The following is a 25,905-nucleotide window of genomic DNA, read 5'->3' as shown; positions in this document are numbered from 1 at the left end:
GTAAGGCAAGGTAAGGTAAAACTTTATTGATATAGAGAAATTGTTTCATCAATAAAAATTAAAAAAAAACATATTTAGAAACACAAAAAATAACATGTAAGTTGTGTCCATTGTCCTTTTATAATTTACATTTTACGTGAATGTTTACAAAATAAAGTTACTTATATGTTGCAAGACATAATAAGTAAGTAAGTCCTTTTTATTTGTATAGCGCATATTGTTATTTGCATGGTTAATGTCTACATTGATTTTTCTTGTATCCATTGTCACCAAAGTATTGGTTTTCCTATCTTATAAGTTCTAATTTTCTTCATCCCTTTCTTCCTTTTGGATTGATGGACCCTCACATTAGTCACAGCACATAATGTGTCCACTGTGGTTGAAACGTTAATTTATTTGTTGTTTGTTGATAAAACACTTACATGAAGCTCTAGTAAGCATTCCATAAGACAACTGTAAGAAATAGTTTTCAAGCAGGGCTTTAAACATTGGAAACAAAGATCACAATCACTTTAGTTGGATGGAATTAATATCATAAACTAGCTAGAGATTTTTTTTAAATGCCAGAGCTGAATTCCAAAATGATTTTGTAGATGATGTACAACTCCATATCATATATAGGGAGAAGTATTAAGTAGATAAGATGATCTACTCTTCAACTAACCTGGGAAAAAAAAAAAAAAAAAACTACAATAAAATTATGATTTAGTGTACAATGCAATAATATGTACCCTTTGTTTGGTTGAATGTTTAGTTGCAAACATACATTGCAATTATATAAAAACATTTTACAGTTAATTATAGTTTGATACAAAATCTAGTAATTTTAACTTTGGGAGCAACTGTATGCAGTTCAAGGGTATCACCGACTGAGGGCGCTAGTCCTTCAACAGTTCGCTCGAAAATCTGGGACCCGGAAGTAGAATTCTGAGCATGACAACAACGTGTTCGGCATCTGCACGAGAATCAACTACCTGGTAAGAGCCTTGCATATGTTTATTTACACGTTTAACTTGAAATATATATTCACTCTTGAATGTGTTTGTCAATAAAATGTTATACTAATATAATAAAAAACGATTTCAGTCAATGAATCAAAGTTTTTACACTAAACTTTTATTTTATTTCTTATTTATCCAACGTAAAACATAATTTATATCAAATGAATCGGTTCGATACTGAAAAAAAAACATTTGCTTTTATTTTTCTCGTTGGATTAAATGTTACATTTAACTTAAGTGAAATCGACATTACGCTTGTGTGATACACTATTATACTATAATTTTCGTATGCATTGAAAGCATTGCCTTTTAATCACACGAACAATCGAACATTAGCATTCCTTACTGGTTTTGGAAGGTTTTGAATTGTTCCCTTTATTCAGATTTTAAAATATTCAGTTTTCCACTATCTATTCACAAATGTTTACAGTCAGTATTGGGAACACATTTGTAAATGTTGATTCGTGTTTGCCTCCTTAAACCAAGGCAACAGTTGCACTGTTTTGATTCTTTTAATGATGTCATACATTTTTAGGTTCCATCATGACGTCATTGGCTCAGCAGCTGAAACGGCTCGCACTTCCCCAGAGTGACCCGGAGCTGTTGACCCAAAGACAGGTTGCCTCGCTGCTCTTCGACCTCAAAGATGCGGCAGAAATCGACCAAGAGACCTTCTATTCCCTCGGTTAGTGTTTATATATTGTCTGCGTCTCTCCCTCGCTGATGTCTTTCCACCACCAGGGTGTAGCGGCCTGGAGCAGTTGCTTGGAATTGAACCAACGCTGCTGGAGTTTGCGGACACCCTCTTCAGTCCTGCCTCGTTGACCCTTGAACGCAGCGTCCAGTCCAAGGAGGTCAACAAGAAATTGGACGATGACATCACACGCTTCCTTACCCGCCTCTCCCCCTACTTCCTCTTGAAACCAGCTCATAAGTGCATTGAGTGGCTGGTGCAGCGGTATGTTTCTCCTCCCCTTCATCAACTTCATCTTGCCAACGCCCCCCTAACATTATCTTATTACAGTGTATTACAGAAACCCGTCCATTTATTATCTAGCTGCAAGCTACTCACGGGTAGTGTTTATCTACAACATACAAGAAAGTATGTGTGCTGTAGGGCAAATGATTATAAGTATTTTATATTATGTTTTATTATATTAAAGTGATAGTTGCAGATTTTTAATGAATAACAAGTGATATACGCTGAAAGTTCCCCCCCCCCATAAACATTTTGAGCGCTTCCAGTGTAGACATTAAAGACCAGCAGTATGGACGTATATGGATGTTTTTAAGCGTCTTTTTGAAGGAAGTTCGTCCACTGAGCTCCAGTCACATTATTATAATGGATGTACACTTTTTACTATAACTCTAAAACTCTGAAAATAATCCCAACCCCTAGTCAACATGACGGTGAGTAGAACATGAGTGAAGTTACTAACCCTTTAAATTCGATCCTTCACTTCCCTCTTATTTTCTGTGGTAACTCTAGCGACCCCCTGGTGGCCCTGACTTTGAAAACCACTGGCCTAAGCAGTTATCTGACCCCTGTCTCTTTTTGTGTGTCTTCAGTTTTCATGTGCAGCTGTACAACATGGATAGCCTGCTGGCGTGTGCATTACCATATCATTACACAAACACATTTGTGCGAGTTCTGCAGATGATAAAGATCAAAGAGTCTAACCACCGTTGGCGATGGCTGCTACCTGTTCAGGTGATCTATCCTTCTAGGCACCGTACGGGCCTTCAGTTTGTCTGTTGCAGGGAGTCAAAGACAGAAGAAAAATGAGCTGTGTTCAATGTTGACTTGGTTGTGTGTGTGTTACAGAAAGCAGGAGTTCCTCTCTCTAGAGGAGCACTCATCACTCACTGTCACTCAGACCTTGGCTTCCTTGACTTTGTGTGTCAGATGGTGTCCACATCTGTCCAGGTATGTTAGCCCATCACTCCTGCTTAATCTGTCAGCAAGTGTTTCATCTCTGATTCTCATTCAAGGCGTTTCCTGAGGCAACAGGAAGTGCCCCACAGCTGAGGGTTGTTTTCTCCTTCTACTCCTCCGCTGTCGTCCCAGCGATGCACTCCATCCCGCAGGTGACGGACAGCTTCATCGCCAAGCTGCTGCCTTACCTGCATCTGGTGAGTGTACCTGTCACTGCTCAGCCTGGCTGGGTTGCGGCATTAGCTAACGTGAGAGCTGTCCATGTTTCCAGGGCTTGCGCTCGCCTCTGGACGACTACAGAGCAGCGTCCTACATGCTGGTTAGTCAGCTGGCGGTGAGGACGACGCTGAAGGACGAGCTGGTCAGTAAGCTTGCAGCTCAGATCTGCAAACCTCTGGTGAAGCTGCCGTCATTGCTTCACGAGGCGCTCTGCTGTCTGCTGGTGTTGCTGCAGAGCCAGCGGGACGGTGCAGCCGGGACCAGGTACTGCAACGTTGTTCCTCTTTTTGTACACAGTTGTGTTACTGTTCTTGCTTTGGGTTTCTCCAGGTTTTGCGCTCATCTTTTGTCCGTGCCATCTCTGGTCCCCACGCTGCAGTCGATGTCATCATCTTATGACATCACTCCTCTGTTGAGTCAGTTGCTTCCTCACCTGGTCATTGACGTCAGCAGTAGCTCAGGTTAGTCATTAATGACATTATCCTTGTAATTGACTTGTCATGTACGAAAGTGACAAATTATGTGCGACATGTTCAGATGATGGACCAGAGTTTGATGTTCTGGAGTCGATTTTGAACAACGTTCCCTTGAGCAGCAAACTGAAGCAGACCTTGGCCAGGTAACCTTATTTCTTCTGTTGCTCATTTCCGTACCTGTGGTTAATCACGTGTCTCTAAAGGTGTCTTCTGGATGAGTTCATGACTCGCTGTGTGGCCGCACCTGAAAATGCAGACGTCCTAAAGCGCCGTCTACAGCCGCTGGTGCGAATCCTGGAGAACAAGTGAGGCTTGAACTGCTGATACAAACACAAGCATGTGGAAAATGATGGAAGAATATAAGTCCATTAGAATAATGAATGTTTAGATTTAGTACTTCAAATGTTGCAACTTGAATTTTTGGATTGAAATTATTCTTTTTTTGTCATTCCTTTATTTACACTTCAATATTTGAAATTAAAGTTTCTTATACAGTATAATATATATATATATTTTTTTAATGAAAAACATAACCTTTCAGAAATGTTTGTATTAAATTATTTAAAAATATAATTAAAAGCCTAAAAAACATATAACATTTCTAAAATAAAAGTGTTAAATGGCGTCTCATCCTCAGGTACTGTGGAGTTCTGGATGATGTGCTGGCAGGTCACGTGACAGACATCAGTTCGGAGCATAGGCACATCTTCCATGATTTCCTGTCTTTGTCAGTCAGCAGTGGAAAGTTCCAGGTGAGTGGACAACCGAATGTAAAACCTTCTCATGACCACTGACTTTTAATGTTCTGTTTATTTCTGATCAGGTGGTCGCCGACTCCGACACAACGCTGCTTCTTAGCCTGCAGCACCCACAGTGGTGTGTTCGAGTATCGGCCCTGGAGCATCTGGTGGGCGTGGCCTCAACCCAGCAGGTAAGCTCATCCTTTTATCAGTGAAAGCTTTTTGAATAACTTTTTCTATTGTTCTTTGCATGTGCGTGAGCTTCTTTTGTTTGTAATTTTTTTTTTTTTCATTTTATTTACCTTTTTTAGTTTTATAGAAATATAGTACAAATAACAAAAAGTACTTAAAATAAAAGATCAAATAAATAAAAAATAAACACGAGAATATAAAATTTAGAAAATAAATCTGTATTTCTAGAAGATCCCCTGAGCCAGTATTTTCTCCATTTTATAATTACGTGTTCCATGAGTCAACACATGCCATCAACACCCTTATCAATGTGCATGTCCAAATAAACGTTAAACAAATGATAACAAAAAGTCCCTCGTTGTTTGTTGTGCGGCTTTCCAAAACCTCCTATATTTGTGTGAACTTCCTGACACTCGTTTTTGTTGGGCCTGCAGAGTATTGACCTGAACTTTCTGAGGAGTGCTGTTGTGGAGCGTCTGAAGGATGACGTCCCCAATGTGGTCGCTGCTGCCCTAAAGGTCATGGAGGTCAGTGCCGACTCGGACTCGACCAGCAGCCGGACGATTTGATTGACTGAAATAGCAAATGTGTTTCAGAATTTCCTCTCAGAGTTTGAGGCAAACGAAGTTGTTACGACTCTCATCGACTTAACGTTACGGATCTACCAGCAAGAAGACTCTGAAGCCTGGTGAGACCACAAACATCACATGAACACTTGGAAACTCTGGTTACCATGGTTACTCTACACAGGCTGCAAGTCATGATGGAAACCATGCGTATACTGTCGGACACTCGGCTCGAGGAGGGACAGGATGAGGTCCTCAAGAAGGCCGGCTGGCAGCTGCTGCCTCTCTTGGTGGTCAACACCAACCAAGTAGACTCATCACAGTTCCAACTCACCTGCTGTATCGCACGTTCTGTGGTGGTGGCTCGACTTCCTCTCACCTGTGATTGGGCTGAAGGTAACTACGCTAAACCCACGACTGCTCGTATCCCTACTAGAGGTGTGCATTGGCAATCCTCTGGCGATACGATACGTATCGCAGTGGCAACGATTCAATACACATGCGATACTGTAGGAACATTTTTGTAGTATTGTCTGAGTTCTTGACACTGTTTTGCACGATTTAAAGATCATATGACTCTTGATAAAGTTGTAACTGAGTCAACTGTATCCTCTCGCCAGGATCTGGATTTCATTTTTCTTTAAACTGGGGAGGATGTAATTACTGCTATCTAGTGGCCTGAAGTGACACACTTCATTAAAATATAAACACACGATACAAAGATTTTATTTTTTCTCACACTCCCTGATCTTGACCATATCTTATAGAACTGAACGCCTTGATGAAGAAGAAGTCCAAAAAAGACATTGTACCACTGATCAATAAACACTTCATTGCCACTGTGACTGGGAAACTTGCCAACATGGAGCGTCTCACCAAACGACATGCAGTGAGTCCTCCTCGTCTAGTCCGTCATGTTTGTCCTGACACGTTTCTCATGAGTTGATTCTGGGTCTCAGTTGGAGCAGCTGCTTCAGTCCATGGAGCAGCAGCGGGACGGTGGTCTCCGGGCCAAGCCCTCCTTCCTTGTTCTCACCCAAATTCTGCTGTTGAGCCTGGCGGAGCTGAGGGACACTGAACACCTGCTGGTGGCTCAGAGAGTCTACCTGCTTCTCGAGCCGCTGCTGATGGAGGTGGATGAAAACATTCAGGTGAGTCCCTCACGACAACTATCTTCAAAATGAGCTCCTGGCTGATTTCTGTCGTTTCACAGAAGGTGGCCAGTTGTGGTGAGGCAGACTTCTTGGAGGCTCTCTCTGCTTACCTGGGCAGGTGTGAGAAGCCCCCGGCTCATGGGTTAGAACCTGAGGTCGTGTCGGTCCTCATCCCACTGCTCAGATCCTTTGTCTCCGTCCTGCACTGTCCTGATCCCACATTCAGAGGTGCAGACACACACACACACACACCTACAAATACAGACAAAAAAACACATGAACAAACATACTGATGCTGACAGATGTCTCTTCAGGGGAGTCGTGGTGGAATCCAGAGAAGCTGGACACAAACTCCTGCTGTTATCTGGGCCTCCTCTTTCGACTCTTCACTCTGCTGGTTGGCGGGGCAGGAGAAGGAGCAAAGTCTGACTGCTTCAAACATCTACTGAAGCTGCTTGTGCAGGTACTGCAGTTTCCACAAGTCCTGACAAACCTGTAGGCATGTACTCCAACACTTTTGTCCAACAGGTCCACCTCGGGGAACCCTCCAGTCTCTTCTGCTTCCTGTGTCTGTTGTGGGGATACAGAGGTAACCATGGTGACCAGCTTGATCAGAAAGTGACAGCTGTCATTCAGATTCAGGCTCTCTACATGGGTGGAGCTCTGCTCAAGGTCCAACCAGCTGCCGCACTGAAGGAGTTGACTGCTGACCACTCACCAGGTGAGGGGGTTCTGGGTCCTGGAGGGGACATTTTGAAATGCACATATCGTGATCAAAGTGTCTATTTGTGACGCAGTGGTCCCCTCGCTGCTCTGCTGCTTAAACTCTCCGCTGCGGGAGGTCCGGAGAGCAGCGCTCAGTGTTCTTCAGAGCCAATCCAAGTTTGGCAGTTTTCAGAATATCGTTGAGAAGCTTCTGGGAACGAGCGAGGAAATCATTGCTGACCCCTTGTACTTGAACACGGTAAGGTTCTTATGGTAGTTTATCAGGGCTGTTAGATTTATGATTTATGAAACTTTAACATTTTTTAAATAATATTGTTATTTTAAGAATTATTTTTATTTTTAATTAATTGAATACCATAAATGTATTCAAAATGATGTTTTCCTACACAGTTGTACATTCTTATTCCAATTATTCAAAAATACATTAATACAATTCTTTAATTCTATATTTCAAAATTCCTAGCCTTTTAAATCTTATTTAAAATCTTGGTATAAAAGTGCCAGCTGACTTGTATTGTCACTAAACTTACATTTTTAAACTGAATTTACAAGGCTACGATTACAAAATGTGTTGGATTTTTGGAATTGGGATTAAAGTCTATGTGTTAATAATAATAATTTTAAAAACATTATCATTTTTTTTATTATATTATACAATATACAAATTATTGAATCAAATTATTCAATAAATCAAATTCAACTTTTCAATATAGAACTTGTTTAATTAAATAATAAAATCCAATGCTTAAAATTATCATGAAGTGAACATTTCAATAAAAGTAAAAAAAATATTTCAAATGTTAAATTAAATTGTTTTACCGTCTTCTACCTTTAACTGTCGTCTCACTGCTGCCCTCTGTTGACAGGTTCTTGGCTCGCTGCACGACCAGCAGGTGAGCCTGCAACCTGTCCTGCGAAGTGTCCTGGCGCCATGCTGCCCGTCATACACCAGCGTCGCAATACTGCGGTCGCTGAGTCTGGTGAATGGGCCGGTGAGTTCACATCAGAACCAGTTAGCGGTGCAACCACGATAATGTTAACCTCTGTCGGCCCTTTAGGCTGTCCTGGAAGTGCTACTTCCACTCCTGGAACGCCTCCTGGACCAGTGTGAGGTCATTCCAGACCTGCTGCGAGCAGATGCTGAGCTGCTCCAGCTGGTTCTGGGGAAGTACAACGACGCCTCCGCCGCCCTGCTGGTCCAGAATCAGAAGAGTATGGAGCTGTTTGCTCGGGCACTCAGAACCTCCACTACACCTCACCCTGAACAGCCCAGCTGCCAGATCATTGCACTGGAGCAGATCTCACGCTCCTTCTTTGACGCGCTGGAAGATGAAAGCGTCCAACAGAAGCTGCTGTCAATCATGTTCCAGCTGCTGGAAGAAAACACCCCTGTTACCCACGGCACCGTCAGCAGTGTCTTTAAAGCGGTCAGTTGAACATCCACTGAGTCCTTCAAACCAACTCTAACTCATGTGTCTGTGCAGCTGTCCATCGATGCAGCTCTGCTTGTGGGTCAGCTGTGTCCGCCTGAGAGGTCAGGGGTCAAGGTGACGGTGAAACAGACCAGACGTAGCAGACTCAGGTAATCCAGGTCCTTCCATCTTCCTTCTTATTGGCTGCATTAATCAGCTAAACTGTGTGTTCTTCAGGAAAGACAAAGTGGAGGAAGAGAGCCCAGCTGCTCCAGCAGAGGGCGCTCTGTCCTGGCGAAGAGTGACTCTGATCCTGGAGCTTCTGCTGCACAAGAAAAAACTCAAGAGAGTCCATGTGTTGGCTCCAGTTCTGTTCTCTTTGCTGGCCAGGTAACAGATCAGGCACTTATTGAAACTGTTGTGGTGTTGATGTGATCTTCTCTCTGATGTCATCAGGAGTCTGGAGGTCGAGTCCGAAGACCTCACCAACATGGAGTACACCAAGCAGCTGCTGCTCAGCTGTCTGCTCAACATTTGCAACAAGCTTTCTGCAGGAGGCGCTGCTGAGGCCGCAGGTGAGATCACCACTCACTGATATCGGTGTCATCAAAATACAGAATGGTTGAATTTGACATTTCTTAAACTTTAGATTTTTATTGAATAATTCAATTGAATTGTTTTTATATGGAGAGGGTACATTTTTTTCTTCTAATAATTTAATAAATATATACCAGTATTTTCAAAATTAATTAACATTTAGCACAAAGAGTGTGGCGTTCTCAATCCAAGAGTTAAGAAATCAGTTTTCCAGATTTAATGTTGTTTTGTTTTTAGTCTTTTTTATGAAATAAGAAAATGGTGGATTTGCCTGTGAAGTTTCATACTGACCTCCACTCTGACCTCATAGGTCTGCTTGATGAGGACAAGTTTAGTGTTGAACTAGTCGTCCAGTGTGTCCGAGGATCTGATGTCCCGCAGACGCACCATCATGCTCTGCTGCTGCTGGGAGCTGCTGCTGCCATCTTCCCTGTAAGAACTCACACTGACTCACTTCACAGACACACACACTGTTGCACATGCTTTGATGCTGTTGTGCATGTGTGCAGGACAAAGTCCTCCACAACATCATGTCCATCTTCACCTTCATGGGCGCCAACGTCCTCCGCCTGGACGACTCCTACAGCTTCAGGGTCATCGACAAGACGGTCCAGATGGTGATCCCGGCTCTGATCCAGGCAAGTGCTCGAACACCGGCCGAATTTTGTCGTGACTTAAGAAACATGTCTTATGTTCTGGTTCTGTCTCAGGCCCGTGGTCAGTCTGGGGATGAGTCCTTGGCTAAAGTGGACGCCATGGTAACCAGGATCTTGCATGTGTTTGTTGATGCTCTGCCTCATGTACCGGAGCACCGCCGCATCGCCGTCCTCACTCAGCTGCTTGACACGCTGGGCCCGGCCCACTTCCTCTGGGTTCTGATGCTGCTCCTCTTCAAGATGCATGCAACACAATCCACCGACTCGTCCACTGAGAAGGTCAGAGGTCAAGAAACACTCTGTATTCCTTTACTTTTCCTTTGAACTATTTGTCCTTTTTCCAGGATGCAGCTCTAGACCGTGACATGGACTTCTGGATCTCTTTGTGTACTCACTTCCAAGTCCAAGATCAGCTCTCAGCTTTGATTAACATATTGAAGTTCCTGCTGAAGCTCCCCGAGGACAAAGACCAAGGTGAGGCTCTTCTAAAGTGATTACCGGTTTAAGCCAGGCCTTCAAAATAAAAGTCTGTTGTTGTTCAGCCACTGTAAAGCGGCCAACAGGTCGACGTGGAGCTCAGAAGAAGTTGAAGGATGAGGAGAAGAATATAGAGGATCTCGTCTTTTGTCTGGAGACTCACAGCAGCAAAGAGCTGCGACACTTTAAGTTCCTGTCCGTCTCTTTCATGGCTCAGCTGCTCGCTGCTACTGCCTTCATTAGCAAGGTAACGACTGACCAACACTAATGTACCATCAGACGAGTTTCCAATGTTGAGGTCACCTAACCTTAAAGCTATAAATATTGTGATCTATGTCTGATAGCCTCACATGACCAGCACTCTCACCACCCAACACAGATTACAAACATTGTTGTCTCTCTCAGGTGTGCGACTGCGAGGTGGACCAAGGTCTTGAGCAGCAGCAGCAGCTGTAAGTCAAAGTCTCCTCGTCTCCATTTTGTTTTCTGTAACAACCGAATGATGCGTATGTCTCACTAGACTGCTGGAGGAGATTCTTCGGTACATCCACCAGGTGGCCCACTGTGTGGAGGAGAACGCTGACAAACCAACAGCCAAGTTTTGGAGAGTTCTGCTCAACAAGGCGTACGACGTCCTGGATAAGGTGACCACTGCTCCAACTGCACTTGCGGCGAGGAGGGACAACATGGTCGTCAGCATTAACACTTTCTTCACTGTCAGGTCAACGCCTTGTTGCCCGCCGACACCTTCATCACCGTGATGAGGGGACTGATGGGAAACCAGCAGTCGTTGGTCAGAAGAAAGGCCATGGAGATGCTGAACAATCGTCTGCAGCAAAAAACCAACTGGGACCCACAGCAGGTGCCAGACGGAGAACATGAAGAAGATCTCCGTGCCGTGTGATCCCACTTACAGGTGTGCTTCCTCTTCCTTCACAGGTGGTGGCGCTCATGCAGCTGATGGGCAACCTGCTGGCTATTGTTGGCAAATACCCCGGCAAAGACGGGGATGGGGCGTCGGAGCACGCCATCAACCGCCAGACCGCCCTCTACAGTCTCAAGCTGCTGTGTCGCAACTTTGGCGCGGACCACCAGGAGGCGTTTGTTCCTGTCCTGCCTTGTCTTGTGGACATCGTGACGTCAACGGACGAAGAGAAAAACGTGATGGGCAGCGCTCTGCTTTGCATCGCTGAAGTCGTGAGCACGCTTAAAGCCCTTGCCATCGCACACCTGCCCAGGTGGGTAAAAGACTAGACATCGGCAAAGTGCGAGGATTTTTGACAAATAACTCCTTTATTGCTGTATGAACCTTAAATGCAACTTAAATTCCTTTGTTTCAGACTTTTTTTTTCTTTCTTTTTCTTTGTTCTTTTTGTAAATATGTATTGCCCTGGTATGAAGATTCCAGCTGTTCTCTGCAGGTTGATGCCGACGTTGTTGAAGACTCTGGCTGAGAGGAGCGACATGCTCAACAACCACGTCTACCTGCTGAGTGCCGTCACCGCACTGCAGCGCACGGCCGAGACCCTCCCTCACTTCATCAGCCCCTACCTGCAGGACTGTGTCCTCCAGGTGAGAAACTCTTATTCCCTCCAGAGTCCATCCGGTGTCTCATACATCGTGTCCCTGAAGGTCTGTCGCCTGACCTGGATGCTCGAGCAGTCGGCGGCCAACACGGCTTCACCCGTCAGCGTCCAGCTGACCACACGTCTGTCGTCTCTGCGCGTGTCCCTGGCCACCCGCCTGCCCCCCCGAGTCCTCCTGCCGGTCCTCAGCCGCAGCTACACTGTCCTGGTGGAGGACGAGAAGGTGAGTGACGCGTCAGGAGTGGCAGTGGAGAGACCAAGTCATGTTGTCCATCAGCAGGGACATCTGGGGCCGCTGATGAACGTCCTGAAGGAACATCTGAGTCACATGGACCGAGAAACTCTCAACCATCACCAGCCGGAGCTCAGCGCCCTCTTCCTGTCGGCCCTGGACTTCAGAGCTCAGCACTGCCAGGTCGGTCTCTTCCGCGGCTTCTTGTCCATCTCTCTGGGTCTTAGTTCAACTGGAGGTGTAAGAATATATTGATACACTTGAATATCACCATGTTTTTCATCACAATATCTCATCGATATTCAACAGTACTGTAATGAATATTTTATTAATTTCTTTTCTTTGCCTTTAAATCATATTTTATTTTCGATCATAGTTATTTTATGGTTTACATTTAAATTTTACAATACAATAATTTACAATAACATGCAAAACAAATGTTTTGTGTTGCAATTAAACTTCTGGCCGCTAGAGGGAGCATCCTCCACACCTGGGTCAATGAAATCCTACTATGAAAGTACTTCCTACATGATCACACGCTGCAAACACAAACGTCTTTTTTATAAGCTTTGTTACAGTTTTTATTTGATAAAAGGTCCAGATTGCATTGTACAGTTTAGAAGTCAATTATTTTTATTTGAACACATTTCATCAGTTTAGTCGTCACATGTAGCCCGGACATTCCTTTGGGGGTGAAAGTCACATGCATCTTCAGCATGGAAAACAATCTGATTGACAAATATTGTTATTTGTTAATAAAAAAAGATTAATGTGTGAGATAAATGTGCTTCAATCCGTCAAGTTTTGTTAGGTAAAAAATCAAAAGTAATTTTCAGCATGACCTGGAGCAGATTATTGCCTCTAAATCCAACCGTCTCCTTCGTTTCCAGGGTGATCCAGCGATGACATCCGTGGTTGAAGGTTCAGTGATCGACTGTCTACTCGTCATGGTGCTGAAACTGTCTGAAATCTCCTTCAGACCCTTTTTCTTCAAGGTACCGACTCGTACTGGCCCGGTCTGATGATTGATCAGCCAAATGCAAGTCAAGCACTCACCTGATGGTGGCGCCCTCCTGTTTGTCTGCAGCTTCTGGAGTGGAGCAAGTCGGGCAGCAGCGAGCGTCTGCTGACGTTCTTCCGTCTGTGCGATCGAGTGGCCGAGCGGTTGAAAGGATTGTTCGTGCTGTTCGCAGGAAACCTGGTGAAGCCTCTGGCCGACGTGCTGAGACGGACCAACACCGCCAAGACTGGTGGGTGTCGCTGTTGCTCTCTGGCGCCATCTCCTGTTAGTCATCTAATCATACGTTTCTGTGCAGACGAGACGGTCTTCCAGTCCAGGGATGAAAGTACGATGCTGCTGCGCTTCGTCCTGGACTGCCTGCACAAGATCCTCCTGTACGACACGCAGCAGTTCCTGAGTAAAGAGCGAGCCGACGCGCTGTTGCTCCCCCTGGTGGACCAGGTGAGCATCACTTATCCACCCTCCTGTACGTCCTGATGTATCTGACTGTGTGTCTTTTTTTCCAGCTGGAGAACTTGGGCGACGAGGAGGAAGATTACCAACAGACGGTGACCTCTCACCTGGTTCCCTGCCTCGGCCAGTTTGCCGTGTCCTCCTCGGACGACGATCACTGGAAAACTCTCAACTACCAGATTCTACTGAAGACTCGACACACTCAGTCACAGGTACGCACACACTTGGAGGAACACACACACGCACTGTCTCAACTCTGTTGCCTTCAAGTGTGACTCTTGTTCGCAGGTGCGACTCTCTGCTCTGAACAGCTTGATGGAGGTCGCAGGTCAACTGAAGGAAAACTACATGGTTCTGCTACCAGAGACCATCCCCTTCCTGGCGGAGCTGATGGAGGGTGAGCACGCACGCACACACACACGCATATGTGCACACATATGTGCACACACAGAGATATGTACACACACACATGTACACACATGTACACACGGGTACACACACAAACATTTATGTATGCTTACACGCACACACTTGATAAACACAAGCAAGAGCCCATGTACACACTTAAAAACACATAGATACATGCACACAGACAAACGTGTGTGTACACGTTTGTAAACGCATACACAAGTAAACATGCACAAATGTAAACGCACGCAAACCCCTCATACACATACTCACATTCGCATGTGTACACGTACTCGCTCACATGTACACATACACAGCAGCATACGCAAGTGTAGTTACACACACATACATTCATAGACACCTACACATGCAGACACTTTGAGACACACAAATACACACAGACGCACTAACACACACAAAATTCGTTAAGACCAATTCCGAAGACGTCGACAGCCACAGAAAATTCCATGAATATCTACCAATATGTACGGAATAAAGCTGCTCTTGAATCTTGAAACATGTACACACACACACACAGACTTGTGTGCTCATGGTTGATGTGTGTGTTGCAGATGAGTGTGAGGAAGTGGAGCAGCAGGTTCAGAAGGTGATCCAGGAAATGGAGAACATCCTCGGGGAGCCTCTGCAGAGTTACTTCTAACACAGTGTTTGCACATAAGTTGTGTGTCTTTAGTTCGTCTCATTTTTTCTACGATTAAAAGCCTTGAATCGGAGCTGAGTCACTGTGTGTTTTTGAACGGGGGGCTCGGTGCTGGAGGTTAATGATTGGTGTGAGGCAGTGCCTGAGCTGCAGCCCGGCAGCGCCGACCTCAGTCGCGAACCATGACGACCATGATCAGGAAGCTGCTGGTGCTCTCCGCCTGTGGACGCCTTCATCACCGTCATCATCACTCGGTGGGGATCATCGGAGCGCCGTTCAACCAGGGACAGGTGATGTCATCAGCCGGGCACCTAGACCAGCTTTAGATAAAACCTGCTGACCATGCATGTGTACGACAGCCGCTGAGGGGCGTGGAGCGAGGTCCGGACCTCATCCGAGAAGCGGGATTATTAGATGGACTTCGCGGTCTCGGTAAGTGACTCTGAAGCTTGTAGGTTATCAATCCTGGACCTCCGTGACAAGAGGCTCATCTGCAGGATGTACCGTGAAGGATTATGGGAACTTGAAGTTTGAGGACCTGGAGTCTGAGCCCATCGGGGTCTTGAAGCGAGTGCATGCGGTGGGAGCAGCTAATGAAAGGCTGGCTGCAGCTGTGCAGGCGGTGAAGAACGAAGGCTACACATCCGTGGTGGTCGGTGGAGACCACAGGTGAGCTGAGCTGACACCCCATAATTTAACGTCATGATCGATGCTCTTCAGCATCAATAGCACTAACTCATTTCAACTTGAAGATGGAGGTCATGGTGGAAAATGGAGTCAATTGTTTTTGTGTGTGTAAATATTTAAGCGCGGATGTCGCCGCTCGTCAATCATCCATTGTAACACAAACATCCAGATGTCAATGAACTCCGAACTCCTACAGAGTTTTCACCCTTTTTTCACTCGATATCATAAATCAGAAACTTTTGATTTACATTAATAAACTGAATGAAATCTGCGATTATGATCTGTGTCATGATACAAGTGAAACAATACTGTAGTAGGATATATTTGTACTATTGTCGAGTACTTGACTCTGGTGTTGCAGATCATACAGACCACATGACTCTTGACGAAGTTTTAACTGCTTTGATTTGTATTGAAACCAAAGTATGTCCAAACATCAGCTTTTAAAACTGCTGGAGTCGACTGTATCCTCTTGTCCTCGGTCATTGCCGGGATCTCGCAGGATTTCTTTCTTTCTTTAGCTTCAAAAGATTGATGACTGCTGCCATCTACTGGATAGAAGTTTTATTGCAACACAAAAACGAACTTAATTTTTTGCATGTTAATGTCATTTAAAAAAATAATAATATTGTTTTTTATACACGTTATATGGAAATATACACCATAGAATAACAATGATGCAAATAATATATATAATAGATTATTATTTGCTAAATAATAAAGCCAAAAAATAAGTGTATGTATATATATATATATATATATATATATATATATATATATATATATATATAATGGATACAGTTATGTTGAATGGTATCGTGGAATAGAAATATCGTTGTGTATCAATATTTTCTCACACTCCTGTCTGGCACATGTGTGAACTCCAGCCTGGCGGTGGGGTCAGTCCTGGGTCACGCCGCAGCAGTCGGGGATCTGAGCCTGGTCTGGGTCGACGCCCACGCCGACATCAACACTCCTCTGACCACTCCGACGGGGAACCTTCACGGGCAGCCGATGTCCTTCCTGTTGCGGGAGCTGAGGTCGAAGGTCAGAGTCAGGTAGTGATCAAAGTCCAGGAGAGGCGAGGTGATGAGTGTGTGTGTTGTCTGCAGATACCAGTGCTGCCCAACTTCACATGGGTGCAACCTTGTGTGTCGGCACGAGATCTGATCTACATCGGGCTCAGAGACATTGACCCTGAAGAACAGTTACGTCCTTGAGTTCACCAATAATTGGGTCAAATATACAAGTGCATGTAACTTTTTGAACACACATCCTGAAGGACTAACCGTTCTGTGCTTGCTATTTCTTCTTTACAGTTTCATCCTCAAGTATTTGGGGGTCAAGATGTTTTCGATGTCGGATGTTGATCGACTTGGTGTTTCACGAGTGATGGAAGAAACCTGCGATTACGTGTCCGTCAGGTGAGGAGAGCATCACAGCGAGCACATCGTCGATCATCTCCATCACCATCAACACTAGTCTCACTACATAAAAACCTTGTATCATGTTATACTCATTAATATGATCCAACCGACGAGCGCTGTTTGTTAATAAATAATAAGATCAGACTGTTCTCTCCTTTTGCTGCATATTCAACATTTCAATACTAAGGTGACCATATTCTGAATTCTGAAGGACATTTCTACTTGTAGTGAAGTTGTTGCAAAATGTTGAGGGTTTATAAACAGTATATATTAATCTACCTAAAGCAAGCCATGACAAAATATCATCAAAAAGTACATCTTCTTAACAAAATTATTCATATGTTCAATTTTTCAATGAATCAAAAGTAAAATGTAATGTCTCTTTTCTCGTCTAACAAATCTAAAGCTATTGCATTTAAGTTAGAATATAAATAACGCTTTAACAAGAAGAAAAAACCTAGGTGTAGCATTTAGTTTATTCCTCGAAATAATGTCTCTTATTATGGCTTATGCGTAACATACAAATAATATCTTTACATTAAATAATAAACATAAGGAAAGTGTTGTTTAGCGTTTATTTCGTTACATGCAGTTTATATTTTGTTTGTTTTTTACGTCATTGTCTGCTGCTAAACTGTTAGCAACATGCTAAAGATGGTTGTTACACAGCAATTTCGTGTTTTTTTATATATATATATATATATAGAACATGAAATTAGCGTTTATAATGTGACAGCACAAATTAGGACTTTGCGCCCCCCGGTGGAGGCCTAGTGCAACGACATAAGGGGGGGATTTCATTCTAGGTGAATATATTCTTTGAACACAGTCAAATACTGGACATTACAACGAAATGTGTTCTTAAGACATTCTTATTTGTGCAGGCTTTTCCCTGACTTTCTGGGACTCCTGTGTTTGTCTTATGCGTCTTGATCTTTTAAAGTATATATTTTAACTGTTATTATTTTGATTGTTAAAGCGCTTTGTGGCCCTGGTCTAGAAAGTCGCTTTACAAATAACCTTTACTTACTTACTTACTTGTTTTAGGCAAATATTACTAATTAGGCTTATATATATATATATAAGCAGGTACGAGAAAAGTTTGGGAAGCACCTTTAGTGTTGCTAAACGTAAAAATATATAAATGTACCTATGAAAGGTGTTTCTCTTTTAAAGGAATTGTCTCGCATGTCTTCTACGGTCATGCACTAACATAAGGTTCTTACTTCCTTCAGGGTGAAGAAGCCCATCCATCTGAGCTACGACATCGATGCCATCGACCCGTCCTTCACACCGGCCACAGGCACACCTGTGGTGGGGGGTCTGAGCTACAGGGAGGGGGTGTACATCAGCGAGCAGCTCTGTCAGACAGGTACTCCAGTTGAAACGTCACCGCTCGGACACTTGACCCATTCGTCTCCTCAGGTCTTCTGTCAGGGATGGACCTGGTGGAGGTCAATCCTCTGAGGGGCAGCAGTGATGCTGAGATCCAGTCCACGGTTACCACGGCAAAGAATCTGCTGCTGGCATGTTTTGGGCGTAAAAGGGAGGGGAACCACTCGCCAGACTACCGCCTCCCTCAACCGAGCCCAGGAGAGAAGTGACTCCTGGTCCAGGGCGAGGTCATGTGACCTGTTTAGTGATTTCTGATAAGCACTGATCTGGATAAGTGCAAATAGAACTACCTTCAGTCAATTTACTGCCACCTACTGGTGGAAAATTAGATCGTTATCTTTACTCAAGTTTGTCATCAATCTATGTCGTCCATCAGAATATTGGTTGAATTTAAAATGATGAAACTTGGTGTTTTTTTTTGCTTGAGCTTTTATTAAATCACATTTTGAGCCAATCATACGACACGCAAACGATCACGTGATGATATACCAACACTTTTATACTGAATTTAAACGGCTAAGTATTTAAAATATTCAATTTAGAAAATGTATTTTGGAATTATTTAAATCAAAATATTAATAAAAAAAATGCATTAACTTCGAAATTTCTTTCATTAAAAAAAACTAAAACTTTTCGACTATAGAAATGATAAACAATTACAGGAACATTTAAAGTTTCAACATTTTTAATGTTAAATCATTCAATATTCTGAGGTCACCAATATACTTCTATATTATCATGCATTTCTATTTTTAATCAGTAACTTGAAATGATTAAAGGGAACTTCATTACAACTCTTTCATGAATTACAAAAGAATCAAATACTTAAGAGAAAGAAACGAGATGTGATCCAACCACTGATGCAATCAAATCAATAAGGAGGGAAACACGAGAATATAAAAATTGCAAAAATGTATAAATGAGTATCAATTTATTTCCAATAAATCAATCATTTTATTTACAAACATTTGTACATGATTACAGAAGGAAACGTGACACGCCATCACCTGAACTTAGGAACTGGCAGCGTCATTCCTTCTTTGGACTCGAAGAACGTGTACGACAGAATGATTTCGTTCACTCGGGCCATGCGGGGGTCCGTGTCAAAGTCCGGGTCAATGTAGAAGAAGACTGGCATGTCCACCTCCTCGTGAGGGTTTAGACGCTGCTCCTCGAAGCAGAAGCACTGAAGAAACGGACGATAGATGCCGTAGACGTGTTACTACATCGTCTTAAACCTTCATCTCAAAAGTTGTCCGTCTGTTGGTCCACGCACCTGTATCTTGTTGAAGTACTGGCCCGCGTCATATGGAATCACGTTGTAGGTGGAGACCCCCACGATGGGTTTGTCCGTCGGATTCTTGGCTCGATAGAACGCCAACGCCGTTTCTCCGGGAACCACCTGAAGACAGAGCGAGTGAATCAGCGACAACCAGATGCGACGTCGGGCAGGTGGTTCTTACATAAACCTCACTCTGCTGGGGTCGGAAGTTCCACTGCATGCTGGAATGCGTGTCTGCGTTAAACGCCACTTTGATAACACGCTCCTTCACGGGCTCCATCGTTGACACCAGATCCGTGTCGTGGCCCGCCACGGCTGAGCCACCCAGGCCGGCCGCCTGCAGGGAGAGGCTTCAGTCACGACGCCGACTTGAGAGGGTTTTGTACGAGTGAGCCGTGTCTAGCGTACCTGGCAGTAGAGGCGGTACAGCGGCACCGACGCATACGACAGTCCGATCATGCCGACTCCAGCGGCCGCGATGTATGTGAGCGCGGTCTTGTTCCGCTGCTTCCAAGATTCTTCCCAGCTTCTGCTCCTTTGACTCTTCATGCCACGCCGCAAAGACAGGAAGTGGACGGGAAGTCTACGGCACAGCATCGTCGCCGGAGAGCGGCCGAGCGTCCGCAGGAACAGCATGATTGAAGACTGTGAGAAGAATATACAAGCGTTAAATGAAACAACAATAAGAATGTAAGTAAGTAAGTAATTTTTATTTGTATAGCGCTTTTCCAGACCAGGGTCACAAAGCGCTTAAAAAATCAAAACAATACTCAATAAAATATATACTTTAAAGGGCAAGATAAAACTGATAACACAACAGGAGTTCCAGAAAATCAAGTCTTCCTCAACAAGGTCTGACAGACTTGTATTGACACATGCACGCTTCTGTCGGTCTTATACCATCTCCTCCTTCACACCTCGTCCTTATATAGCACATGACTAGAATCCTTATGACCGATAAACTCGCTTTTAATTCAAAATAAATGCTTTGAGTTCAGACCAAGTTTGTCAATGACCGTTACATCACGCGATAAACGAAAGATAAAAACTCGGCTGCACAAATATAGAAACCTGCTACACTGTTTTCACGGTTACATTAAAAAGTAAATGTAGTTTACCTTTCCCCCGCTGCCCTTCTGCAAATAACCGCTCTTACATGACCTGGTCGTGCAGCAACGATTGTGCTCCGACCATGTGGAAGGTTCCGCTACGTCTGCGGAAGTGACGTCTGACGTCGGCGAACTTTGTAAACTTGATAAATAACCGGGTTTTTAAAATAAATATATAACTCTTATTTTCTTATGAATATGGTGTAATTTAGAATGGTTCCCAAACAACAAACAAGCGTGTTTAACATAATCTTCGGAAAGTAGTATATACTCTGTGTTCAGTCCTATCTTCAAAATTTAATAGTTTACTTAATAGTATCTTAATTATAATAATTGTTAACGCTTCCATAAAGAAGCTGGAAATAGTTTCCACCGGCTGGAAACGTTACGTTATTTACAGTTACTGTTTACGCTAAAAAAAGAAATTGTCGAATGTTTGTGCGATTTGATATTTGCATGATATTTTCTGGTTAAGAATTAAAGTATTAAATGAATGAAGTGCATCCACCATCGCCGAATTTCTATCAAACCAGTCATTTATTTCAGAATTTGTATCTAAATACGTTGTAAAACTAAAATAGAATTTCCTTATCAACAATTTTACTTTAAATTTTACCAGAAGTTTACAAAGATTGCTTAGAATTTCATCATTCAAGATTTAAGTTAATATTAAAAAATGAAACTTTGCGTTGGCAAAACGTAAGTAAGTAAGTCATTTTTATTTGTATAGCGCTTTTCCAGACCAGGGTCACAAAGCGCTTAAACAATCAAAACAATAACTGATAACACAGTTCCAGAAACAGGAGTTCCAGAAAATCAAGGAAAAGCCTGAACAAATAAAAAGGTCTTAAGATGTTTCTTGAAGGAGTCAGTAGATCCATCAAGCGCAAAGAGAGAGGAAGATCGGTCATGTTCAAAGTATTTAAATAAGACAGAAAGAAGCAACAGTGTGAGTGAGTGGTTAATCTTTAAGAAAACACATAACGTAAATGTAAAAACATTTAAACTTTTATTCATTTATGGTGAAATTAAAACGGAAGGGACAGGAATGAGATCCAGAAGTCGGGGGTTGTTTCCCCGACTCTTCAGCTCTTTGCTTTTGATCTTTGCTTCACATTTTTGGCCGTCGTCGTTGATTAGAAGACGCCGTATCCGTCGGCGTGGCGAGTCGTCACAGCGAAGGCGGGATAACCATCGTAGGTGGTGAAAGCAGCTATGTCCTGACCCAGAGACACTGTCGGCTTCAGTGCAGCCAAGGCCGTGTTGCTCGCCAGGGCGTAGCCTGCAGAGATCAGATTGTCATCGTTATGTTTGCTCAACAGTGTAGTTACTGGACCAGAGCTAGATCCTACAAAGACTCAGACCTAGGTAGGCTAAAGAGATCTGAACTAAGTTCTACACTAAGTGTAACATAAAGTGTAAAGTTCTGTTTCTGGTACGGACCTTCACATACCTGGGAAGGCCACCGAGGCCACCGCGGCTCCTGGAGCACACGTGGCTTCTGCAGTGGATCCCTCTGTCTGCAGACCGAGGCTCTGCAGTGCGTGCTCGGCAGCGTGGACTTTAGCTTCTTCTACGGCTGTGCAGAGTTTGCCGGGAGTAAAGGGATGTCTAGAGAGTGAGAGACGATAGCACATTGCCTTTATTTCTATCGGTTGCGTCACTGCAACCCATGGAGATTGAATCATGAGCATCACTCACACACTTGGGTTCTGGGACGTCAAGGCAGGGATAGTAATCTTGTACAGGAACAGTTGTCTTTGGTCCGGCCCGATGGCCGAGTGAAGCTGATAGACGGGCTGTCCCCAGCTATTCTTTTGACAGACCTCCTCTAGAATCTGGAGCAACCACGATAACCTTGTCAGATGTAGGTGTTGCCGATTGGCAACGATGCCGCCTTGTTCGATGGTTGTTACCTGGGTTGCTGGTTTTCCTCCACTGGTCTTAAGGCTCATGGGAGTCAGCTCCATGCCAGGTAATAGATCGTAAAGCTTCTCATCCAGCTGCTTTTCTCCCTTTGAACTATAGGTTACTCCACCTCCAACACCTATGGCTCGGTTCATAGCTCCACCCCCGGCAGCGTAAGCCAGGTAGCCCCGTCCCCCCAGACCCCGCACCCCTGCTGCCCCTACAGGTACAGTCATGTAAATGTCTACAGGAAAAGTGGAATCAATCAAATCACTGGAAATCACCGACCAATCATAGCAAGCAGAGAGATGAGTGGGCGGGGCTTGTGGGCTCCACCCTTCAGCTGCCATTTGTGACAACACCAGAAACAAAAGCTTCATTGAACGCTTCTATTTTTTCAAATGTGATCAGGTAAATATCAGATCTTTTGTAAATTGACTGTTTCAGACTTTCTCTAGCATTCAAACTAATTCTGCATTATAATCAAACTATGGTTCAAACAGTCAATTACAAAATATCACAGCCATTCCAACCATTATAAAGGTAAGGAATGACTGATCAAAGCAGATTAACACGGATTTTTATGTCAGATGACCATATTGGTTGTGGGTGATACCACGATTTTGGGCGGCCGATACTCACCTCTGACCGACGGCGTTCTGATCAGGCCTCGCCCCCCCATGTGACCTTTTGCTGTTGGGAAGCGGTATTGACTAGGGACAGTTGCATATGCCTGTGGGGCGTAAAACACTGGTGCACCAAGGTATGTCGTTGCAGGATCATACACCTGTAAGAGAAAAGGGCATCTTTTAGAGGGAAGTGGCCTGTGCGGGAGCAAAGAGATCTCCATGGTTACTAAAAGTAGGTACCTGGCTCAAGGTGTAGGCTGTGTAGTCGGCCTGCAGCAGTGAGCTCCCCCGTCCTCCTGTGCCGCGGGTGTAACGGACGTAGCTGTCCTTGTCCACAGGTTTGGCGAGTGTGACCTCAATAGGTGACCCGTCGATGATCTGTCGAGATCATAGCATTCATCAGCCGACCGTTTATCACATGCTCCTGTAGCACAAACTCCTCTCCGGTACCTTCCCATTGAGAGCCTTCATGGCATTCAAGGCATCCTCTCTCTCTCTGAAGTGGACGAAAGCGTAGTCCCGGATCTTCTTCACCCGCTCAACGGACCCTGGAACACGGCAGATTGTCTGTCATGTCCGACGCTTCGTGTGCGAGACTTGTGAGCACTGCTGGTACCTGCTCTGATGCTGAATTCTTTCTCGATGGTTTCTTCAGTGGTCTGCAGCATCAGGTTTCTTACATATAGAATTTTCACCGTTGACATCGTGTCTTCATCCACTTCCACCTCCGGCTCTGCCCAGTCCACAGCGATCGTGTGACCCCAGAGCTGAATACGACCTGCAACAATAACCAGTCCAAATGACCTTTTTTTTACTACGATATTGCCGGACCAGGGATAGTTGCCTACCTGGCAGCAGCTTTCGGCGGGCCATGGCGGCGGTCCGGTGGCTTTCATACTCCACAAAGGCAAAGCCACGGTTCTTCGACTTGTCTGCAGCACTTGGATACACAATGACATCCACGACACCTTCTGTCACCTTTGTCATTTCGCTACGGATTTCTTCCCGGGTCTTGGTCTTTGGAATCCCCCCCACGAAAAGGCGACAGTTGTCCACACTTGCACACACACCCAGGAGACGTCCAGTCCTATGGGAACAGTGCTGATGTCAAAAATACCGGATACTTTCTTTGCTCGCCGCGTCAGATGGTTTTACCTGATCTCATGGTTGTTGAGTTGCCTCACAGCCGCTCGAGCTTCCTGTTTGTTACTGAAGGTGACGAAGGCAAATCCTCGGTTGTTACCGTTGAAGTCCATCATCATCCTCACCTCATAGATGGTCCCAAACTGTACCCAGACAACTGTGTTATCAAAGCAGCGGTAGAGGCTCCGGCGAAGACCAATCCGGTTCTGGTGAAATCTCTCACCTTCTCACACAGTGGCACAAGCTCATCCTCGAAAAGGTCCCTCGGAAGTTTGCCCACAAAGACCTCACTGCCTCTCTCTGGAGGGGGGCCATCCCAGCCTGGTGGAGGGCCGCCATAGCGCCGCTGTCCGTTCTCCTAGAAGACCATCAGCCACAGACATAAATAAATACATTTGTAAACGTTTCCATGACAGAAAGGAGTCATTACACAACACAACATTACACAATAAAACAAAATTGCTTAGCTCACCTGCTGCAGCTGATAACCAGTTCGCTCCGTCAGTGCCCGAAGTCCAGCCTCCCTCTGCACCTGAGCATCCCCTCCTGCTTTCTGATTGGATTCCATTGGGTGTGATTGACAGCGATGCGTAAATCAGGGAAATTAACGTAGCTCACTGTGAGGCACATGAAGATGCAAATATTGAACACCAAGTACCAAGTAGACAAACACAACACGAACCAGTACAAATACAACTGTAAATTAGGACAGCAAATAATGAATCGACAAAACCCAATCTTATCAGATATTTTTTACCTTTGGAGTCAGAACTAAAACACAGTTTCCTCTTCACTTTTAACACACACACATGCTCAGATACACAAATATAGGTAGACCCACACCTTTTGGCATTTTATCCACATAAAACAAAAAACAAAACAAAAATCCAGATCCAGCTGTTTTGACTGTTGGAGTACCCAGTGTAGATCAGTGCTCAAAATGAACAAGATATTCACTCAAAAGATGGAGTTGAACTTTGAACATCAGGTTCTTATCAAATGTTTTCCTCATCAAAAAGCACAGTAACAATGAAAAAGCAAGTGAAAGATAACATGGTTTAAAAGTTTAAAGCACACAAAGAGGATTTGCAATTCAAATGTGTTTGTAAATAAAATAAACTATTTTATTGAGAAGATTCTCAACAAATAGATGTATAAAATAAAATAAGAACTGTTGGAATTAAATTAAAGAACAAAAACACTCATACAGACAATGAATTGTTTCAGTGGAGGAAGATGTAGCAAACGTGTTGTTTAAATGTAGAAAATCTTAATGTTTAAAAACATAAAAGTCGTACCTGAGCAATTCCAGAGAGATCACCTCCTCTACCGATCAGAGCCACCTCATTCTGAGAGCTGTGTGTGTGTGCATGCATGTGTGTGTGCGTGCATGTGTGTGTGTGTGTGATCTCATCATATCAAACTCCAAAGGTTCACTGTCCTGCTGTGTTAGCTTTACCAGCCACCAGTGTTAACCATTAACCTGCTGCTATCTGTGACACGCACACACACACATGCACATGCATCATGAGCTTCTCACTAACACACTTTTGTTTTCTATCCCAGTTTTAACAATATGTGAGATAATATGTGTTCTCCTCACAGAATGATACATGTGGTGTTTGTTGTTGGATAGTGTGTTTTTGTGTGTGTGTGTTTGGGCTGGAAACGTTGAACAACATTTTCTGGAAACCATTGCTACACTATCAGGGTTTTGCTCGAAGGGTTAAAGGTCATTGTGGAATGTTATCATCACCTGAATGGCTCAGTGTCTTTGCATGCTTGTTGTTTTGTTGTATTTTTCTGTTTTTA

The 25,905-nt window shown here is 44.0% G+C and overlaps 4 protein-coding genes across 7 annotated transcripts; 2 read left to right on the top strand and 2 right to left on the bottom strand.

Moving 5' to 3' along the window:
* Positions 1 to 938: 938 nt before the first annotated feature.
* On the top strand, positions 939 to 14,567 carry heatr1 (HEAT repeat containing 1). 3 transcript variants are annotated; one of them, XM_087783900.1, is made up of 44 exons: positions 939 to 977; positions 1,537 to 1,686; positions 1,743 to 1,959; positions 2,571 to 2,712; positions 2,827 to 2,928; positions 2,994 to 3,134; positions 3,209 to 3,420; positions 3,487 to 3,617; positions 3,694 to 3,775; positions 3,836 to 3,937; positions 4,270 to 4,384; positions 4,456 to 4,563; positions 4,999 to 5,091; positions 5,161 to 5,252; positions 5,315 to 5,526; positions 5,898 to 6,019; positions 6,090 to 6,281; positions 6,344 to 6,512; positions 6,599 to 6,747; positions 6,813 to 7,005; positions 7,082 to 7,248; positions 7,877 to 8,002; positions 8,069 to 8,437; positions 8,495 to 8,592; positions 8,660 to 8,812; positions 8,879 to 8,997; positions 9,330 to 9,451; positions 9,529 to 9,657; positions 9,730 to 9,954; positions 10,020 to 10,149; positions 10,218 to 10,399; positions 10,558 to 10,604; positions 10,673 to 10,796; positions 10,874 to 11,014; positions 11,092 to 11,390; positions 11,574 to 11,724; positions 11,785 to 11,961; positions 12,019 to 12,153; positions 12,861 to 12,965; positions 13,058 to 13,220; positions 13,287 to 13,432; positions 13,498 to 13,656; positions 13,733 to 13,841; positions 14,425 to 14,567. In XM_087783900.1, the coding sequence occupies exons 2-44, from the start codon at positions 1,545 to 1,547 to the stop codon at positions 14,511 to 14,513; spliced, it is 6,381 nt and encodes a 2,126-aa protein (XP_087640026.1). In that variant the 5' UTR covers positions 939 to 977; positions 1,537 to 1,544; the 3' UTR covers positions 14,514 to 14,567. The 3 variants fall into 3 exon arrangements, with proteins under 3 accessions (XP_087640026.1, XP_087640025.1, XP_087640024.1); XM_087783899.1 differs by having other exon boundaries at positions 12,016 to 12,153; XM_087783898.1 differs by having other exon boundaries at positions 13,058 to 13,432.
* A 137-nt stretch (positions 14,568 to 14,704) lies between these two features.
* arg1 (arginase 1) lies at positions 14,705 to 18,987 on the top strand. The gene is made up of 8 exons (XM_087782771.1): positions 14,705 to 14,803; positions 14,873 to 14,945; positions 15,011 to 15,182; positions 16,088 to 16,247; positions 16,313 to 16,407; positions 16,520 to 16,624; positions 17,863 to 17,999; positions 18,053 to 18,987. The coding sequence occupies exons 1-8, from the start codon at positions 14,705 to 14,707 to the stop codon at positions 18,229 to 18,231; spliced, it is 1,020 nt and encodes a 339-aa protein (XP_087638897.1). The 3' UTR covers positions 18,232 to 18,987.
* On the bottom strand, positions 18,937 to 20,504 carry cox11 (cytochrome c oxidase assembly homolog 11 (yeast)). The gene is made up of 5 exons (XM_087782772.1): positions 20,423 to 20,504; positions 19,713 to 19,949; positions 19,486 to 19,641; positions 19,299 to 19,424; positions 18,937 to 19,208 (listed from the first exon to the last, which is right to left on the bottom strand). The coding sequence occupies exons 2-5, from the start codon at positions 19,938 to 19,940 to the stop codon at positions 19,026 to 19,028; spliced, it is 693 nt and encodes a 230-aa protein (XP_087638898.1). The 5' UTR covers positions 19,941 to 19,949; positions 20,423 to 20,504; the 3' UTR covers positions 18,937 to 19,025.
* An 895-nt stretch (positions 20,505 to 21,399) lies between these two features.
* Positions 21,400 to 25,486, bottom strand: a1cf (apobec1 complementation factor). Of its 2 annotated transcripts, none has more exons than XM_087783896.1 (13): positions 25,392 to 25,486; positions 24,566 to 24,710; positions 24,317 to 24,451; positions 24,106 to 24,236; positions 23,799 to 24,037; positions 23,567 to 23,728; positions 23,401 to 23,498; positions 23,191 to 23,328; positions 22,964 to 23,108; positions 22,330 to 22,565; positions 22,115 to 22,251; positions 21,867 to 22,024; positions 21,400 to 21,695 (listed from the first exon to the last, which is right to left on the bottom strand). In XM_087783896.1, the coding sequence occupies exons 2-13, from the start codon at positions 24,659 to 24,661 to the stop codon at positions 21,550 to 21,552; spliced, it is 1,821 nt and encodes a 606-aa protein (XP_087640022.1). In that variant the 5' UTR covers positions 24,662 to 24,710; positions 25,392 to 25,486; the 3' UTR covers positions 21,400 to 21,549. The 2 variants fall into 2 exon arrangements, with proteins under 2 accessions (XP_087640022.1, XP_087640023.1); XM_087783897.1 differs by having other exon boundaries at positions 21,551 to 21,695; positions 21,857 to 22,024.
* Positions 25,487 to 25,905: the final 419 nt, after the last annotated feature.

Source organism: Callionymus lyra, chromosome 2, assembly GCF_982586985.1.
Source record: "Callionymus lyra chromosome 2, fCalLyr1.hap1.1, whole genome shotgun sequence".
NCBI classification, from domain to species: domain Eukaryota; kingdom Metazoa; phylum Chordata; class Actinopteri; order Syngnathiformes; family Callionymidae; genus Callionymus; species Callionymus lyra.
Note: the sequence above shows the minus strand (reverse complement) of the source record. Positions and strands in the feature narration are given on the sequence as shown.

Coding starts and splice junctions, on each gene's coding strand:
- heatr1 (XM_087783898.1), top strand. CDS start 1,545: ATGACGTCATTGGCTCAGCAGCTGAAACGGCTCGCACTTCCCCAGAGT. Junction 3,776..3,835: donor CTGAAGCAGACCTTGGCCAG/GTAACCTTATTT, acceptor GTGTCTCTAAAG/GTGTCTTCTGGATGAGTTCA. Junction 9,955..10,019: donor CCGACTCGTCCACTGAGAAG/GTCAGAGGTCAA, acceptor TCCTTTTTCCAG/GATGCAGCTCTAGACCGTGA.
- arg1 (XM_087782771.1), top strand. CDS start 14,705: ATGATCAGGAAGCTGCTGGTGCTCTCCGCCTGTGGACGCCTTCATCAC. Junction 16,625..17,862: donor TGCGATTACGTGTCCGTCAG/GTGAGGAGAGCA, acceptor TACTTCCTTCAG/GGTGAAGAAGCCCATCCATC. Junction 18,000..18,052: donor CGAGCAGCTCTGTCAGACAG/GTACTCCAGTTG, acceptor TCGTCTCCTCAG/GTCTTCTGTCAGGGATGGAC.
- cox11 (XM_087782772.1), bottom strand. CDS start 19,940: ATGCTGTTCCTGCGGACGCTCGGCCGCTCTCCGGCGACGATGCTGTGC. Junction 19,642..19,712: donor TGTACCGCCTCTACTGCCAG/GTACGCTAGACA, acceptor CTCTCCCTGCAG/GCGGCCGGCCTGGGTGGCTC. Junction 19,425..19,485: donor CCCAGCAGAGTGAGGTTTAT/GTAAGAACCACC, acceptor CTCTGTCTTCAG/GTGGTTCCCGGAGAAACGGC.
- a1cf (XM_087783896.1), bottom strand. CDS start 24,661: ATGGAATCCAATCAGAAAGCAGGAGGGGATGCTCAGGTGCAGAGGGAG. Junction 24,038..24,105: donor CTCAACAACCATGAGATCAG/GTAAAACCATCT, acceptor CTGTTCCCATAG/GACTGGACGTCTCCTGGGTG. Junction 23,499..23,566: donor AGAATTCAGCATCAGAGCAG/GTACCAGCAGTG, acceptor GCCGTGTTCCAG/GGTCCGTTGAGCGGGTGAAG.